This window comes from Myripristis murdjan, chromosome 3 (assembly GCF_902150065.1).
Source record: "Myripristis murdjan chromosome 3, fMyrMur1.1, whole genome shotgun sequence".
NCBI classification, from domain to species: Eukaryota; Metazoa; Chordata; class Actinopteri; order Holocentriformes; family Holocentridae; genus Myripristis; species Myripristis murdjan.
This window is the reverse complement of record NC_043982.1, coordinates 9,541,170-9,560,501: the sequence shown is the minus strand read 5'-3', so window position 1 is coordinate 9,560,501 and position 19,332 is coordinate 9,541,170. Positions and strand designations below refer to the sequence as shown.

The window sequence follows — 19,332 nt, the reverse complement described above, 5'->3', positions numbered from 1 at the left end:
TTAATAACGATTTGATATAATATAATTTCAATTTTCCGCCTCCTATCAGTTCTCATTATTGCAACAGTAATCAACACAAGACAAAGGCTTAATATAGCCTTAAGCCGCCTTTTTACTGTACACGACTACACGTGACAGCTGGACTACGCCCCCTAGTGTCAGCTGTTCATCACTTCTGAGGATGTCGTGCATTGCACCTGCTATAGCTTGCTAGCAAATCCAAAATAGTTATCATTAGCTAGCACAAAATGTAATGGTTTTAATTTAAAAATAAATAAATAAACAAACAAACAAAGAAATAAACATACTTTGATTCAGAGGTTATTCAGCATGTAAAATAATATTACACATCAACCTTAACTGTCAAATTCATTCAATAGTAACATCGTAATATGTTCATTTTGCTTACTTCTTTCATTCATTCTCCACTAATTTATTCTTAAAAACAACATTTCGCCATTGCCAGTCAGGTGTCGGGATGAAATATTTAAACGGAGAGCAGGGGTCAGGCAGGAAAATGTCTGCATCAGAATGGCACGGAGCTCTTTGTATCGCGCCGTCAATAGGCCATAGATAAGAATGACTCCTGGTGTGTCGCTGTTTGTATGTCATGTACAGTGAAAAGGTGGCTCAAGCAGATCTCAGCATTGGTTTGTGGATAATGTGATAGCTATACATGAATACTTTACACGTACGTCACTGATACCACCATGAGCCAAACGGCAGTCATGATGAATAAAGGACTTTTATGTGCGTCTGCATATCATTATAAAGCACCTGTTTGTAGCTCCATTGGGCTCCACAAGCCTTCCCTGGATGAAGGCTGAGGGCTTACACTTAACATCCATTGTACCCCTAACCCACGAAAGGAAAATATCAGTTGACGGAGAACACATCCTCCAGTGTGATGTTGATTTAGTTTCCTCTCCCTCTCTGCACGGCTTGTGTTTTCTCTGCTAATGTTGAGCAAACTGTTTTGTCTTTGCATTGGCTTTGCATGGCCATCGTCCTCCGCAGTGGGCACACTCGCAGGGAGAAGGAGCTGCATTAATAGGATCTACTGTGTGCGGGCAGCCGGCAGGGAGAAAGGGGGCGCGTGTTTTCTTAGGGCTGGGGTGGCAAAGCAAAGCATTCAGCCCATGGCCAATGCAAAAAAGGACCTTTTTGTTTTTGGGGCGGAGGAGAGTCCAAGCATTCCCCAACGGAACACAATGAATGAGCTATTTTGTCCTGCGCAGTTTTTTAGAGAAACAGAATTGTAGGATATTTTGTTTGTTTGTTCATTTTACAGAATTGAACACTTCTTCTCCAAACTGCTACACGTTTTCGGAGAAGAAAAGCCGTTTTCTGAATTTTTATCATTCAATATACGTAAAATATGTAAAGATCCAGTCAGTAAAACTATTATTATTCTGTCAACCAACAACTTATAATACCACTGCTGTTTCTTATGTTACAAAATGCTTCAATTTCTGTAGCCCATCATTAGGTGTGCCCATGACATTCGAGCATGTTTTAAAGTCTTAGCACACTTGTGTCTGTAATAAAGTTGCCCCTCCTCACAGCCCTGCTCTCCGCTGAACAACAGAATGGGCTCTGTTGTTCTCTGTGGCCCCAGCAGCTGGGAGGTAACAGTGAAGACAGACTCAGTCTATCACAGGAGGACAGGAAAGAGAGGAGGCCCAGCTATAGTGTGGACAATACCATTATTTGATTAGGGGTGGTCTTCTTTTTCGCCATCCGACACACTACGTTTTCTCATCGACTTCCTCTGGACTCCCCCTGAAAACATCAAAAAAGACGTTTTCTTTTGAGAAAAATTTGAATGTGCGCCTCGGGGAAACAAATATTATTTTATTTTAATCAAAGAGTGGAACATATTGTGGGGTAAACATTATACAGAAAATGCTCGACACCGTTTAATCAGATATATCTTTTTGTAGTGTGACAATAAAGCAGTCAACAGTGCATTTGCATCGCTCCCCGGCTTGCTCCACAGTGCTGAAGATGTGATATTTCAAACCTTTACACCCATAGTGTTTCCTAAGCCTCACACACGTAAATCACATACTTAAATCCCACTATTTCCCACTTCCCCCACCCTGTTCACATCACACAGATGTAGCAGGCTATCTGACTAGCCCGTGTCAAATGTTCTTTAGAACCTCACTCGCCCCCCTGCAATGAGGGTGTGAGGCATTTCACTTATTCCCATTTCCATACAGCAAGGATGTATACGCGGGATAATGATGCTGGCCCCAAACCCACTTGTGGGTTTGTTTATGTCTGTTCTCTTCTTTGCCGTCATTACACATGCTGTTTGAGGGAGTCCCTGTGGATTTGGCCAGTTTACTGCAAACCTTCTTAATTTTATGGCCAGACCATGAGAGAATATTCCCTCTTATTTCCATGTAGCTCTTCCCCCACCCCCACCCCAAAAAAGAAAAGCATATTCTTTGAAAATCTAACATTGGTGTTAAAAAATACAGTCTGTATATTTCAAGGGTGAGACGGAGGATGCATGAGTGTGTGCAGTAAGGCAAGCAGAAGCACATAGTTAAATCCGAAATTCCAAGGAAGTCAGGGAGGGAGAGATGAAGAGAAGCGTGTGTGTGTGTGTGCACGCATGTGTTTTGGGATAGGGGTGGGGGGTGTAGAGGGCTGGACTACCCTGCTCTCAAAGTGCCACCGACTTAATATAGACATATTGGAATGGCTGTTTTCCAAGACGGCTTGTTTTACTGTGTAAGGAATTAGAGGAACAAGAAGTCATCTATTGGTTATTCCCTCTAGAGGACCCGACCTCACTCAAGTGTCTGGTCTCCTTGCACCTTATCCTGAACAGCACTGAGCTACACACAGGCACGCTTTGACTTGTACACCCTTCAATAGAATCCTACTGCTCTTTGGCTTTAGATGTCCATCCTTTCCTTCCTATTCTATTTAGGGATTTTAGATGGCAGACGGCAACAAGGAGAAAGGTCATAGACATGGCCAGGACAAGGGCCCTTTGTTGGTGACCTGAACACCCCCCACCCCCTGTTTCAGTGTGTTCATTTCCAGGGCAGACAAGCAGGAAGAATGTGCTTCAGTCTGTCTGGTTGTGATACAAAGGCTTTCATTCCAGGCAGAAGTCTGGAGCATCAAAGTCTAGTTCAAATATATTGATCTATTTGTCCTACTACCATTACAGACCAAACCAAGGACCCCCACATAGTTAAATATCTTTGATTGATCAAAATGTTATTTTGTTGTATGTCTGTGTGCTTACAGTTGTGTGTGCTGTTTGATGTGTCTGCATGCAACTATGCTCAGTGTATGCTGATGGTATGAGTGTCTGTATTGAATTAGGGCTTCAAGCGGCCACACGTTACAGTGGAAGTATAACTAGTTGATAAATGATAGTCTGGGAGTAATATCTGCTTAAGGATTGTTTCAATGAGGAAAAAAAAAAAAATTGCCATCTTTACAACAAAGAAACACAGAGGAATCAGCAGCCCAGAAGTGCTTCCACCGAGTGATTTTCCTCCTGGTTAGGCTCCAGTACAGACCCAGCGAGCTGTGTACACAGTGGCGGGTGTTGAGCGTTTCCTGCTGTCTAGTGTCAGTTTTACTGTGTGTGCTGCTGTTGGGATGAGGCCAGATTGTCAGCTTCCTCAAGATCGCTTTACCTTCAAATGGATCACCAAAGGTGATTTCAACTCACAGCCGTTTGGTGTGCAAGTCAGTGGAGGGCAGAGGCGCAGGGACGATGTGTGAACTATCAGTTCTTACAGGAACAGCTGGAGCCTATCCTCCCTGGGTGAAATTATAGCACCCCTCCTATGGAACATGTGAAAAATAAGGTTAGCAGGAGCTGTGGCTCTGACGGCACCAAAAGTGTGGATGTAATTTTATGAGAATAAAGGCTAGTAACTAGAAATATGAGGCTGCCCTCATAATGTTAAGATGAGTATCAGCGATCATATATTTAATGGGAAAAGAACCCACTTCAACTAAACAGAAATGAAAGTCAGCCCCATCAAAAAAAAAAAAAAACCTGTTTGCCTCCAACTATATTGTTTTAAGAATAGTTGCACTGTCAGTATTTAACAGATACTTGAAGTGGTTTTACTCTTGACAACTTTTGCTCAAAATGAATGCAGACTGTATGCAACATAAGCATCTGTGTGAGGGGTGTGTTAAAAGGTGTCAAGTAGCAATTAATCAGGATATTAGACCCAGGATCTCACTGGTCCTTTCAAGTTAATAACCATTTAAAATGCACTGAGAAAGAAGCAGATGTTTCTGTCTGTTTTTTCCCCTTTTGTCTTCACTCTTATCTTATTAATGAGGAGATCTGACATTCTAAAACAACTTTCCTGGTTGTTTTGGCGCAGAGCATTGTGGCCCATAGTGAGTAGTAAATGTGAGTGAGGATCAGTGCATGGAAGTGTAAGGGGGTTCAGAGGGAGAGCCAGCGGGGGGGCTTCAGGCCTCCTGGGTCCTGTGGAGAGGCTGTAACAGACAGTGAGGAACATGGGTGTTGACAGGGACCCAAGTGAGTGCTGTAATGCCCTGTACATCTCCATTTGCACTCAGTGTTTTGGAGCCACTGCCTCGTGTGTGTGTGAGTGGATGCTTCAACCATATATCTATGCAAATACTGTAATTTTATTTGCTGCAAAAAATGTATAGCATCCCCAGAGATTAACACAATTTTGCTGATTTTTTTTTTTTTTTTTTTAAACAGGTGGATGTATATATTATTATTTTTCTGAAATCACTTCTGTGGTCTGACCTCAGCACTAGCTGCCATGGCAAGTCATTGTAAGCATTGCACACTGTACAGCTAATGCCACTGAACTAATGTCAGTGCTTCCTTTCACAACTTAATTAATATTCTTTAGCCATGCATTTCTTTAGCTTCCTATATTTCAAAACTTATGATTAAAGTAATTATCAGTAATATCCAGCATTACAATGCTAAAAGAGACAATTGGATTTGACATGAACAACCACCAGTTGTTACTAAAATTATTAATTTATTTATTAAATCATGCTTTGTTGTGCCATTCTCCAAGCTCTCTCTCTCTCTCTCTTTTTTTTTTTTTTTTTTTTTTTTTTTTAATTTCTTCCACCTAACATTTCCCATACACAGCACAGTTCCCATGCTTGTCCACAGAGGGATGCTGAGACCACTATTTAGAAACTTGTGTGAACTTAGATACCACACAAGAGAACTGCAGTCGGACAAAAGTGCTGAAAGACATATGACAAAAGTGAACTACAATGTCCTGTAATGTTTCTGACTCAAACAGAACAAAGCCTGAGATAGGCCTAATTATTTCCTCCATAATGTGGCTCCAACATGGTCCTTAGCATTTTCTTGCAGTAAAACTGCAAGTTGGCTCTATTTATCAAATACCACTGTCTCCTTGAGAGGGAAACAGATTGTGTGCTGGCCTGCTACAGACTTCATCAGGTCATCTGAATTGATGATACATGTTGCAAGGCGGCTGAGTTCCTCCCCGGAAACCTCTGTTGGAGCGCATGCTGGCAGGGACGGGGGCCTCAGCCAAGTCTGTCTGACTGATCACTACAGATGCTCCTCTTCAAGTATTCCGAGTCAGATCCTTACTGCCGGGTCTTGAGGGACAAACAATAGCACCTGTTCCTCATAAGATAGCCCATTCATGTATCTTTAATGAAGCCTGGGGGCAGATGGTGTGAAATGACATTATCCAGTACTTAGCAGTGCTAAGACAAAGGAAAAGCAGTGCCAGCGCAACAATGCCGCTGTATTTATGAGGAGAAGGGAGGACGCTGCCCAAGTGCCCCACTCACATCTGCTCTACTTCATTCTCTGACTCCTCAAGATCATCTTGGCAATAGAAATATTCTGGGCAAACAGCCCATAGATAGATGAACTAGAGGGTAACTCTTCTGGGGGGAGGGGGCTGGGTGTGTAGTCACAGAGGGAGAATTGGAGCCACACACATACATACGCAATCTCTCTCTTTTTTGTTTACCTCAAAGCAAAAGTGTAATTTTTCTAAACATACTTCTTCAACTATATTCATTTCTTCTACTCCATGTTGAGAAACACTCAAAGGAAAAAAAAAATAGTGAAAATGTTAAAAGCCATGCATTGAGTGCATTGTCTACTGTGCCAGCTGTTAATTGACAGCCCAACTAACCTCCACTATTTGTTGCCACCTTGAAGCTCCTCAACATTTGATTTGCCTTTCTCTGACATTAGTTGCTGTAAATTAAACTTTAATGCCCGGAGCTCATTACTGCAAATCACAGCCGTTCAAACTCAATGCACTTTTTTCCCCCTTCAATGCTCATTTCCACTCTGCCTTGCCTCGGCGAGTCTGTATATTCTGCTCCATATTTTAAAATAATGATATTAATAGAAAGTGATATTGCAAATGAAATCTCACCATGTGCATTTAGTGTTGTTGGAGAGGAATGTATAGATTTGCATCTTGCTGATGTCAGTATATATAATGTATACATGCATTCTGTATATATTTATTCTACAACTCAGTTTTATTAATTAGTGCTGCAGCCTGTTTTCACAATTCCCTAAAAGCATTGAAATTACAAATAATGTGAAATGCTATAAATACCTGAATTCAAAATGCTTCCTCATTTGGAGCAGCTGTTTGTTTTGCCAGTTTAATTTGAAAACAGATAATCATAATTGCATCTATGAGCATGCTTACGGGAGACTGTTACAGTTGTAGGTTACATTGAGTTTTCTCCAACTGAGATTTGGAGTTAGGAGACCAGACTCTATTCATTCCTGTAGGAGCAAGCAGGGGGAAACAGAGAGCAAGGGTGGTGGGTGAATACTTGCTTTCCTTTAGAAAAACATTTGACCAACAGTAAACTTTTGACAGAGTTGGAAAAGCAGATACCGGTCAGAAATCTTCACTTTGTATAAGCATGGGCCCAACAAATCAGGAAATACAATGTTTTCAATAGAAACATAATTTTGTTTCCTGCACACAACTGCTAAAATACTTTATCATCATAAAAAACGAAGTTTAAAATAATCTGATATATGAGGCAACTTCTTCAGTGTACTGCTGATGCATGCTAGTTGCTACATGAAAATGTCTTACTTGCTACATTATTGATATACTGCGATATTAAAATTAACAATAGTGGACAGTGTTGGTGGAAAATACTTGTAACACACTTGGAGGGACGGGGGCTTTGGGGAGCCCTTTTCTGCCCTCTGAGTGCAGCACATTGAGCAACAGACTCCATCTGGTTTTACAGTCCAAATACACACAGACACAGACACAGAGAAAAGCTGTGTTCCCCAGTGTCCCCCGCCTGTCACTGGCCCTACCTCATGTTGTGACATTAATTTTTGTGTTTTTCCATATGTTCCATACATGCAAGGCCAAGATCCATCTTTCATCCCCTCAGCCTGGAAACCTGGAACACAAATTCCTATAAAAAGATATTTTATTTAAGGTCATTTGTGGCAGTCTCCTAAGCCATTTATTTTTCTCCAGCCACAGCACATTTTACAGAATTACACTCAGAAGAATTACATACTTTTCTATTCTTCTATAAATGCACTTTCTACACTTGCACTTCTGTAAAAGCTCAGTAGACATAAAATGGTTCTGTTTATTTAGTTTTTAGTTTAGCTCTGCAGATCAGATCAATAAACTGGTTTTAAGTGGGTCTGGCTTGCTAGCTGTGAGAAAAACTGGGCCTGACTACACCAGGGTGTAGAGGCAGGCTGAAAAAGTGGAGATCATAGCAGATCTCAGCTAGAACATGGGGCAAAGTCGTTGCTCAGAGCAGGTTGATTTCATGCCCCAATGCAGCAGCAGTAATTGCACCCAGACCTGTTTTATTGCAAGTTGATTTTAAAGGGGGATGAATGGAGAAACATTCTGTAAAGTGTTTATTTTGGGGGATGACCTTTATTAACCCATTTTCCAGGCAGGTTCCCCTGAGGTGGCCTGGCTCGGTGCTAGATTAACCCTTGCAGGCCCATGGTAGCTGGGCTGCTCCCCGTCATGGAGATTCAGGAAGCAGGGGATGACAGTAAGATTGGACCTTGCAACATGTGTGCAAAGACCCCCACACGCCACCGTTCAGACATGAGCTGCTCACCCACCCTTGACACACACTTAGACGAACACATGCAGGGACACACACACACACACACACAAACAGACACATACAGGCGTGCACATGCAGAGCACATACTTTAACCCCTGCCAGTTTGTCTTGATATTCCCAGGAGGTAAGTCAGCATCAGGGTGGATTGTGAAGTTTAATATGCAAGTGAAACAGGCAGTCAGTGAATGACATTAAAATGAAATACAGAGAGCAGCAAGCACTTTTGGGGCTGCCTCCTATTTTTTTCCCAGCTGAAGAGACTTGTAGTAAATTTCTGGCTTGTGCGGCTGCTTTTATCACCTGTATAAATGATCATGCAAGATTACAGCACAAATCTGAGCAGTCCATCTTCCTTTGTCTGTTAGGTCAATGTTGTGTGTGTGTGTGTGTGTGTGTGTGTGTGTGTGTGTGTGTGTGTGTGTGTGTGTGTGTGATGACCAATGCTGCCTCTGTACCTTTGCAGTGCATTAGATAAGCCTCTCACTGACATGTTGTATCTACTGTAACAGCCGAGGTGTTGGTGAATTCTTATATTTCTTTCAATACACAAAGTACTTCTCTATATATGTCTACAGACCTGACTAGCCTCTGCGTTCTCAGTCCAGCATGTCGCTTCTTCTGACTGATGGTGGAACAATGTGTGTGTGGTGGGCCCTTTGATGTACTGAGGTGAAATTGTGGTTTGGATTAAGAGCAGGCGCAGCATGGCCAGGTATTGTGCGAGCACACGAGGGCCGTCATTGCCGGAGAGCCCCCTGTCAGCACGCGTTAGGAGGAGCTGTGATCTGGCCTCCCCCTGCGTGGGCTCTGTGTTTCTGTGTACCATGCCTATGCTTAGGCCTCTCTCTGATCTCTGCTCCCTCTCTGTTCAGCAGGTCCAGGGTCACATGCCTCCGCTCATGATCCCCATTTTTCCACACGACCAACGCACTCTGGCAGCAGCAGCCGCCGCCCAGCAAGGCTTTCTCTTCCCTCCGGGAATGTCTTACAAGCCAGGTATGCTTGTTTCTTCTGTCTTTATTTCATCCCTCCCCCTCTCTCTGCTCCACTTGCTATGTCTATCCCCCTTATAATTTTATCCTTCATATCACTAAAAGTCTTTAAAAGTTATCACACCATATATATCTATCTCTATCTCTATCTATCTATCTATCTATACATACATATGTATATATGTATCAGAGGCCAGTGTGAGTGGCATACTCTCCTCTCTCTCCTCTTTCTTACCTCGGACTTGGAGCAAAAGCCTCAGGAATTTTTTAGTGTACGGCAGTGTGGAACAATAGATATGGGTAAAGAGGCAGAGGAATGTAAACATGTCTTCAACATGAAAGTATCTTTCAGGAGTGTTCTGGCTGTAATCACTGTCCAAGAATCTACTGTGAGAGATCCAGTAACACATTACTCAGCCTCACGTGGAAATGTCCCTTGAATATATAACAGTAGCTAAAACTTTTCCTATTGTTTTCCGTACATCAGCCATCTCCCTTTCCTATTATTTTTTGTATACAACTGATTTTTTCGCATTATTACATCATTTGGTGGTGAAATAAGTTAACAACAAAAGATAATGAGAAACATGGTAGTGTAGTGCTTTTTTTGGATGATGTAAGGAACACGCTCCTCCTGAAAGTTTAACTGCTCCCATTGCCTGTAACAGCATGTCTCTCTCTCCCTTTGTCTTGTGAATGGGGAGGAAGAGAGAAGCTCCACACGCGAGCTTTCTAAATCCAAAAACAAATTTGTGGGAAATTGCTGCAACATGTTGATTGATTCCCTGCCAAGGCAGTAACCTCAAGCCCTCATCTCTCTGGTTCATTGCAATGAAAATTAAAGATGTGCCACCATGGACCACTCGAATTTAAAATTAAAGAGATCCATGGCCTGAATTGTGCCCTGCCACTCATTTGTATCTGTTCACCTGGCTTTGCCTGCCTGGTATCTGGACTGGGCCATTCCAAGGCCTGGATGTTAGTTACTGAATGTAACTAAATGGAATTTGCACATATGAGGCTTTTTCTGTGTTTCCTGGCCCTCCCTCTGACACATGAAGGAGTGGGACAAGAATGATGGGATAAACAGAATGAAGAAAAGAAAGCAGTGTTGATGAAAACATCACTGTCAAGGAAAATGATTTATGAATCATGTACAACAGGGAAAATCCTCTTGTCTGCTGTAAAGCACTGTGTGAGAACAAGAAAAGGGACTGAAGACAGAAAAGGAAACACAGGGAAGTCAGCAGGTTTGCAGCAGAACATTAAAAGGTGTGGTAGTGCAGTTAATGAATTAACTATAAAACCACAGGATGAAAAAGAAAGTCAGCTATTTTGGAACTATGGAGCCATGACAGCTTAAACAAAGTGCCTGAGGGGGAGTCTTTTACCAGTGTGCTTTCTGCAATAGGTTTGACACGGAAAATGTTTTAGTTCAAATAACAGGAGCTATTATGGAATCATGGTCAGGGGTCGCCTTGTGTATAGTTCCTGCATAATTCATGAGTTCATGAAGAAATAGCAAAGGGGGGCTGGAATCTTATAGTGGAGAGAGGTATTTCAAAACTTATATTATTCCTAACTCTCCAACACAATATATCCAGAGGAGTACAATGTTATCACCACCTGCGGGGTATACAGGATGCTGCCATGTCCCTTCTCCACCAAGTGAGTGGCCAAGCGTTCGCTTCCAAGCTAAGACACACTAATCTGATGTTATCATTATGGGACAGCTCCCAGGGACCACTGCTTATGACCCAAACCCTGTGGTGCTGACATGGCAACAGAGTCATTCTAGCACCGTAGTGATAAGTCATCACCCCATGCGCTGGCTGTGCTCAATGGCCTGGCGTTGCATGGTAGACAAGCACAGCCATAGAAACGCCAAGTCATCTTTTAAACAAATAGACATATGTAGAACTTCCCAGGGGTTTCGCTCTGGTTACACGGACATGCCGGCATTCGGTCTGATATGCCTCTAATGGACCTGCAGAATGACCTGAAAGTTGCTCGGTCCCTCTGCCGGTTTTCCTCATAGACATCCTGCTGACAGTTTCCTGATTCTATATTGTCATTTTTCTCCTGATTCTACTGGTTGGCACCATTAAGGCTGTGGCTCTTTTCCTATGGACTCAAGTGATATGGAAGCATCTGTTATTTAAACTCATTCATTCAAAAGATTAGCGACATTTTCTCCTTGGTATAAACTGGTCAGATTGTTTTTATAATGGCAAAAAGATTAAAATAGCATCAATTTTGTTAAATTAACTTTCTACTTATGGCCTCATCTGACCTATTGTCGTCTAATTACTTAATTTATAGCATGAAACTTGAAAGAGAACACTGAGTCTCACTGATGTAAAGTGAATGTCTTATAATCTTACCTATAACCATGTCTTTCTGTAAGACAGCATCAGTAATGCTCTGTTTAAAGCCAATGATTAGAAAAGATCATGTTTGAGCATTGTAGTCATGTAGTTTCGGCTGATTCAGGACACCACAGTTTGATCTGATCCAAGAAAGGCCTCTACTACATCTGTCCATGTCAACCCTCCGCAGATCCATGACTTCTTATATAATTTATGCCACCACATGAGCTTGGAAATATAGCCTTTTGTGACCCAGCCATGGCGTCACCTGCACCCCCCGCCTAGCATTCAGAGTCCTGGCGCTGGGCATGGGACCAGCCAATGTCCAGGACAGCAAACACCATTTCAAACGTAATGCCTTTTCACAAGTGACACTATCCTGGCACAGTGCCAAGTCTACTGGCGACTGGTGCCTCCACACAGACTCTGTGCACCCACGACCCAGACCTCGGAGCCCCGGACCCCCCAGCAATGGCGGTGTACTCACTTAGCACATGACCCTTCCCAGGTTTCACATGTCATCCAAAGACATCCATTCATTTATTATTCTCAAATCCTCAAGTCACAGACAGCAGAGAGAGAGAGAGAGAGAGAGAGAGAGAGAGAGAGGGAGGGGGAGCAGAGACAGAGAGTGATACCATAAAGAGAAAGTATAGAAATAACCACAGTGCAACCCCCTCCCTTCCAAGCAAGCACTATTTGAAATCACTTCTCCTGTGTGATTTTATTTGCCCCTGCCTCTAAATGGGGATTGAATTTCCATGGCCTGTATCACATTGTGCTGTGCTGTACAAGATTGCAAAATGAGGCAAGGCAAGTGAGGGCAAAGTGAAAGGGAAGGTATATACATTTACCTTCATGTCCGTGGCTTAATGGGTCCATATGTTTGTGAGGAGAGGTGACAGGCAGAAGTGGGGTCTGAGCTAAGGCCAATTCCCTCAACCCCCACTCCCCCACCCCCCCACCCCCTCACCACTCCAACACCCCCCGTGCCCCTCCTCCACACACACGCTTCAATCCAGCCTCCCCTCTCCGAGCGCTGCGCTGCCCTGTCTCACTGGGGCTGTTCTGTCTGTCTGAACACACTAGGTTGAGTGTGTGAAAGCTTCTGCTACTCAGTTATACACTCAACACCCCCATGGACATCAATCATACAGCCACCTTTTTTTATATCCCTGTCTGTCAAACTTGCTGATGGCAGGCCAACAGCGCTGAGCAGTAATAAAACCGTGCTGCTATTTACAGAGCAATTCTTACTTGCTAGATCACAGTGATACGTGAGATAAGAATGCCATTTTTTTACCCTTGTTATTGTGACTGCACACTTGTCCTAACCAGTTTGCATACAAGCACTCCTCACTCCGCTGCCAAAGCTATCACTCAGAAACAAACAATGTTGTGTCAAACAATAGTCAGACAAGTCTACAGCTGCATGAAGTGCCTGAGAGAACATGCTCGTCCTCCTGTTTAATCTCTAATCGAATACCAGAGAAGACATTCAACATGTATTCTGTGCATGTGCATGCACACATAAACACGCACACAAAGTCCCCCCCCCCCCAAAAAAAAGGAAGGAAAAAAAATCATGTTAAAAATGTATGACGTGAGCATTGCAATATAACAACACTCACTATATACATTTCTAACATGTATTTCTGGAAAATAATTTAATTTTGCAGAAGGAGGACAGTGCAGGTGGAGGAGGGAGGGAATGGTGTCGTATGTTCCCAAGTAATCCTGCGCTCCAGTCAAACCAGCTTAGCCTTTTGTTGATGCAGATGTTTGGGCTGGAAGCCGAGGACGCGATGCAATGTGCCACATTGCTGTGGCAGAGCAGTGGAGGGCCCAGTCGCCGTGTTGGCACTTGCCTGGCCGCCGTGGGCCTGCTCATTGTCTCAACCTGCATGCATTGTTGTCTCTCACTCTCTCTCTCTTTCTCCCTGACAGGTGATAACTACCCGGTGCAGTTCATTCCATCCACAATGGCAGCTGCAGCAGCGTCAGGACTCAGCCCCCTCCAGCTTCAGGTATGTACCATGACAAAGAATGCTAGGGACGCCCGCCAAGCCTAGGGCAGAAAGAATGGCTAAGCAGCTGTACGCTAAGTAATGAGCTGCACACTAAATAATCCTGGAGGCCCCAGCTCACAAGCTTATCACCTTACATATGTAATTTAGCCCGTTTTATAGAGGATTTATCCCCCCAGCTCTGCCAGACAGAGGAGTTAGGATGATAATAGTTATTAGAGGGAATGAGAATCACTTTGGTTGCCTTAATCACTTCCCGGTGAATTTATCAAGAGACAATTCACTGTGTAAGCAAAGAATCCCCCTCTTACTGCTTTTATGTGGTATTATACTGTAATATCTTTATTCGCTTGTTTGCTTCATCCCTGTGAGAAAAACTAATTAAAATAAGGAATGGGCAAAAAAATCGGAGTCATTATAAAGTGTGTGTTGTGTGAGCACACGTTAAGGTATGTGATGCATAGTGAGAAACTGGGCAGGGGTGTTGAGCCAGAGAAAATGTTGGGATAGGCTCCAAGCCCTACAGGCTCCTCCAGGACTATTCTCACACAGCATTTAGAGAAACTCAACCCAGGTCAGGGCCTAACCTGAGGCCATATTGTTTAATATAGATAATTATCTGCGTTCAATCCTCCAAGTCATTACTATTACAATTACTGCTGTTATCAAGATCTCTTTCAGCACGTGCAAGGTCTTTATTTCCAAATTGATGATATGTATTCCCTCGGTTGCTTTCTCAGACTTGTATTTACATAACAAACACACGCGTGGCAATGGGAGGATGAATAACAACCACATTTATTCTGTTACCGCTACTGCCTGCTTGATTCTTTAATTATCAACATGTCCTTTATAGTCCTGCAGGATAGGAGGGGGAGTGCTATTTTTCCAAACTGTGTAATCACAGATGGTCAATTCCATTTCAGACTACAATATCACTGCTGTTGAAACAAAAGGGAACAATGATTTGTAAAGGACCACATTGCTCTTGACATGTAGTTTTGGGGCCACTGCTGCTTAGTACAGTTAGTACAGTGAACTCTTGATGAAGCCAATAAGTGCTCATGCTCAGCGGCACCCAAAAGAATGATGAAAGTAAACAAGGGAGGTGGAGACAGAGGGGAAGCCCCCCCCCCACTGGTACATGTGGCATGTGTCCTTCAGAGGTTATCACTATCAGTGTTAATGAGCCTTGGCAAGTCCTAACAATGCCTGCAGCTGGATCTGAGGAGCTGTGTTTCGTTATGCAGCCATGAGAAAAACCGTCAGGGGCATGCCAGAGGCACTCATGTTTAAGAGGGCTGTGTGTCTGTGTGTGTATAAAATATGGAGGGTGCATAAGTGAGGATATGTACAGTGTGTATTTGTGTTTTTCAGTTTGCATATCATAGAGAAGTCCACTGGAAAGGAGTGATGTTTTAGACAGGCCTGCTGAGTTTATTTATAGTGGTCTATGAGGTCAGATGGGATAGTCATATATCTGAAGGTTGGGGTGAGGAGAGGAGAGGAGTCTTGAGTCATTAATTCTGATTATGTATCTAACCCTGGGAATGGGCAAAAACAGAGCCTCCAAGACCATGACTTGGCTGACCTTTACAGAACACAGTAAACAAAGAGAGGTGCATTTTCCATTAATTGAAGTCTGTCGGCCTGTCACATATTCCGCCTGCTGGCTGCTATTTACCCTGCATAGTGACTCCCCTTAAAACAGCAAGGCAAGTCAAACATGCCCTTTTCTCCATAGCCGGGATCAACAAACCATGTGACTGCCACCACTTCCTCTACAAAGCACTGGGAACCTGGCATGATTAAAAACATCATATCAAGCCAGACACGGAATTGATTAAGTTAGATGTGCCGCTTCCCTTTTGCAGCAATAATAGCACTAGTGCCCATTTTCTTCAGTCTTGCAAATTAAACTATGGACACTATATGCCAGAGGAGAAGAATGTATGTGTGTGTGTGTGTGTGTGTGGGCTCATGAGGACAAAGCAAGCAGACAAAATGTTCTTGTCTTAAACAATAACAACAGCAAAACAAGAGCTCTACAAAGAGCAGTGGTGTAATTTGTGGTGAATGGAGAGGAGGATGCACTTTGTGTGGCACTTAGTGCAGTGATGCAACAGTGGTCGTGTTCTAGTTTTGTTTTTCGGTGCTTGTCGTGAAAAGCATAGGACACACTGTAACATGTCGTGTATATATTCTGGAGGAATATTGTGCAGTCTAAAAGTAAAAAAAAAATGGTTGCTGTTAGTCCACTTAGTGCAATAACAAGCAATGATGTGCATAATAAAATAAAATAGATAAAATGAAATATCATAAAGAAGAGAAAAGAATAAAGAAATACATATGTATTTTTTAGCTGTTTTAAGTCTGCCTTGGCACTTGTTGTCCATCCAGATATTTGAGCAAAGCCTCTGGTATCTGAGTACACTTTTGCCCATGATCACCAGCTGTGGTCACATTAGCTCGTTTGGTTTACATGCAGGTGAAAGGGTCACCCACAGTCCCCTCTGAACCCTCCTAAATGCTCCTAGCTCATTTCCAGCTCCGTTCCTCATCTCCCACACACATACACACTCATGCACAAACACCCACACACACATAGGTCTGTATTGGCTTAGCCCCCCTAATTAAAATATCTCTTCCTGTCAGCTGCATGGCAAGGTATAATTTTCGCCAATTTACTCAGTATAGATTGTGAAATATATGAACCTTAAAAATTGTCTTATTGGAAGAATTAATTCCCACAATGCAGCGGCAGTAATGTGATCAGCCATCCAGTCAGAGAGGCTAGCCGCTCCGTCAGTCTTAATGTTGGCCACGTAGCCTCCTCACAATCTCTTCTGTCATAACAGTCTGGGGTGCCCCTCTCCTCCCCCCTCCCTTTCTCTCCAAGAGAAGAAAACGCAACAAGGTAACAAAGGTTTGGAGCTGATGGATGTAAATGAATCTTGCCGGCTGCGTTTGAGTGTCGGACACTGTAATTTGCTTGTCAATACAGGCCGGTGGCGTCACTCTGGTGGCTGGCAGTGCGCAAGTGGCTGTCACCAGGCATTGCCGTACCACAGGGCAATTTCACTCAATGTTTTCCTGACAGATTGGCTCTCGTCCTCAACTCACAGGAGAGGAGGCGTGTAAACTATCCCAACGCGACATGCCCCTCTTCATTAGTGCCCACACAGAGCCGGGATGAGCCCGGGACCAGCAGGAAACAATGGCTCCATCCTTGACTGTCCCTCCCTGATTACAACTGACACCTCTCACCTAGCACAGGAAATTGTGCTCAGATTGTGCCCCAATCCGTCCGGACACCTACTTTATTCAATTGAGTGAAGAGACAAGAGGAGAATTTCCCTAATTCCACAAAAGAATTTTCTATTTGGTCTGGCGCTTAATTTGTTGTTTGTACACTACACCTCACATCAAATTGCCAAGTGAAAAACAATTTACTTAAAGCCAATATGAACTTGATATATTGCCCCTCCTTTTTTTTTTTTTAAACCAGAGCAGTAAACAGGAGGAGGACCTTTAAGACAAGCCTGTTTTTTATCATTGGAAGCAGACTTTGGGGTTTAAGCCATTTTAAAGAAAACATTATTGGATAAAACAGAACATCTGGGTTCTCTATATGTAGCATCACGGCTAGGACTAAATAAATAGAGCCCTCTGCTTTCACTCAGTCAAAGATCCATTTTCTCTCTATCTCTTGCTGTCTCTGTCTCTCAGCCTTGGCCTTTCCCCTCTCCCATCCACATCTTGCTTCATCTCTTAAGTGGCTTAGTTTGTGTATTTCTCTCACGATTACCCACATTTCTTTTTCCTCATTCTGTGTGTCACTCTTGGTCCTTTTTCCTCACTGAAATCTTGCAGCCCTGCCACATCCGTACGCTTTACAATATTGGAAGTTGAACTGACTTGAGTGGCAACTTTACACTGCAATTACCATCTATCATATTGGCTAGGGCATCTCTCTAGGCCCATGGTAAACCTGGGCGCAGCCTCAGCTCACGCTCCCACTGTAAAGATGAAAAGCATCCCACATGCTCCGCGACAACCGGACCGGATCTTGAGCAGACAGTCACATCTGAAGGAGCACTCAGTGGCTTAGGCGACTGGAGTGACGAGCAAGAGTGTTACAGTCAGGAACAAACAGGAAGAAAGGAGCAGAGCAGCAAACCACGCATTATCTTTTGTTTGGGATGTAAATGCCTGTGTAGTACAGATGTGAAGAAACCGCTTCCATCATTAACAAGTGAAGCACTTTTGACTTTGAAAAAGAGAGAGGAGGAGGGGAGAGGAGGAGGGGAGAAAAGAGAGAAACAGACATACTGTAGAGAGCAGCTGTTTCTGTGTTTATGAGCAGAGGAAGCCTGGTCTTTGAAGGTAACCCAAAGCAGTGCAGCAGCGCTAGCTGTGTGTGGAGAGCTGGCTAATAGGACGGCTAGGTGAGCAGCTGGATAGAGGCAGTGGTGAACAGAGGGACAGATGGACAGATAGAGTGGATAATGCAGTGAGCAGCACTGAATGGGAGGGCTGGCTCTGGGGCCCCTGGGCCTGCAGAACTCACTCACACTTATATGAGGAGGGCTGTGTGTGTGTGTGTGTGTGTGTATAAAAGAGAGAGAGAAATGGATAGAGAACGACAGATATGTATAAAGAGAGTCAGAGAGCAAGAGAGACAGAGAAAAAGCAAGTCGAGGGAGGAGGGGTTAGAGGGGAGCAGGTTGGGTGCCAGCAGATGAGACAGATGTTGGGCCATACTGGAAAGCATCGGCACAGTGCACCAGGACGCCTTCCTCCACTCCTGACATCTGGGCCTGGCCTGGGTCAGCCTGCCTGGTCGCCCTGGGCAATGAGCCTGTACAAGCCTTGTGGCAAACGGGGCTGGCGCTGTGCTGCCTTTTAAATGGTGCGGTGCACTGAAGCACAATTAATGCCCTCATATCCAGCCCAGTGCTCAGCTCAAACTAGGCAGAGGTGAATGAGACATTGACAGACACACACAAACACAAACACACACACACACACAAAGTGAGAGAATGTGGTAGTCATAGGATAAATAATGCACAGGCTCACAAAAATTGCCAAAATAATTGCAAACAGCAAGTAAAATACAGAGGAGGCTAGTTGTTAAGCATTATCATTTTGAGCCAACTTGTTTGTCTTTATTTATCTGATTCTTTTGGATTGAGTTGCATGACAGGCCTCATTTGTAAATGTGCAATGCACCATCATGGCTAGCAGCAGGAAAGCTGACAAAAATCTGCTGCTGTATTTTCCAGCATCTGTTGTAGTGCTGTGGCTCAGCCTTTCTTAAAGAAAAACAAGATACGCATTTGTTTTTCCACAGAATGTTTTTCTTCTCTTTTTAGTACCCAAGGCCTCCTCCCACTGCTCCCATGTCTAGTGTTTGCATTAAAAAAAGAAAATCACAGTTTAATGGAAGTTATTTGCACATTTATTTATTCATATGTTGTTGTTTTTTCCTCAGAAATAGATGATATATTGAGCTATCAGCTTTGTTGTTTTACCGAACAGACAGAAGCCGGCAGACTTTACTGTGCATCATGCCGACATGTCCAACATCATCAGCAGAGTGTGTAATCTCAGTTTAATGTTGTCGCAGGCAGAAAAGTGAACCTCGCTGTTTAACCTCTCCTGCCTCCAGAGGGCTTGTTTTTAATTACCAGAGGCTAACAGGCTGACCTTGGGCGTGCTGCGCTCACTTGGAATCCACGCTCGCTGAGATCTGCGCCACTCTATTGGGAGACAGCGAGCAATGGGGTCAGAGAAAAGGCCTCC

At 43.5% G+C, this 19,332-nt stretch overlaps 1 protein-coding gene across 3 annotated transcripts in view; it reads left to right on the top strand.

Moving 5' to 3' along the window:
• Positions 1–19,332, top strand: part of sox6 (SRY-box transcription factor 6) — a 120,800-nt gene that overhangs the window by 66,023 nt on the left and 35,445 nt on the right. For all 3 annotated transcript variants that reach the window (XM_030046868.1, XM_030046876.1, XM_030046860.1), the window contains 2 exons: positions 9,015–9,135; positions 13,448–13,527. In XM_030046868.1, coding sequence (XP_029902728.1) covers positions 9,015–9,135; positions 13,448–13,527 — 201 coding nt within the window. The remainder of the gene's footprint in view (positions 1–9,014; positions 9,136–13,447; positions 13,528–19,332) is intronic.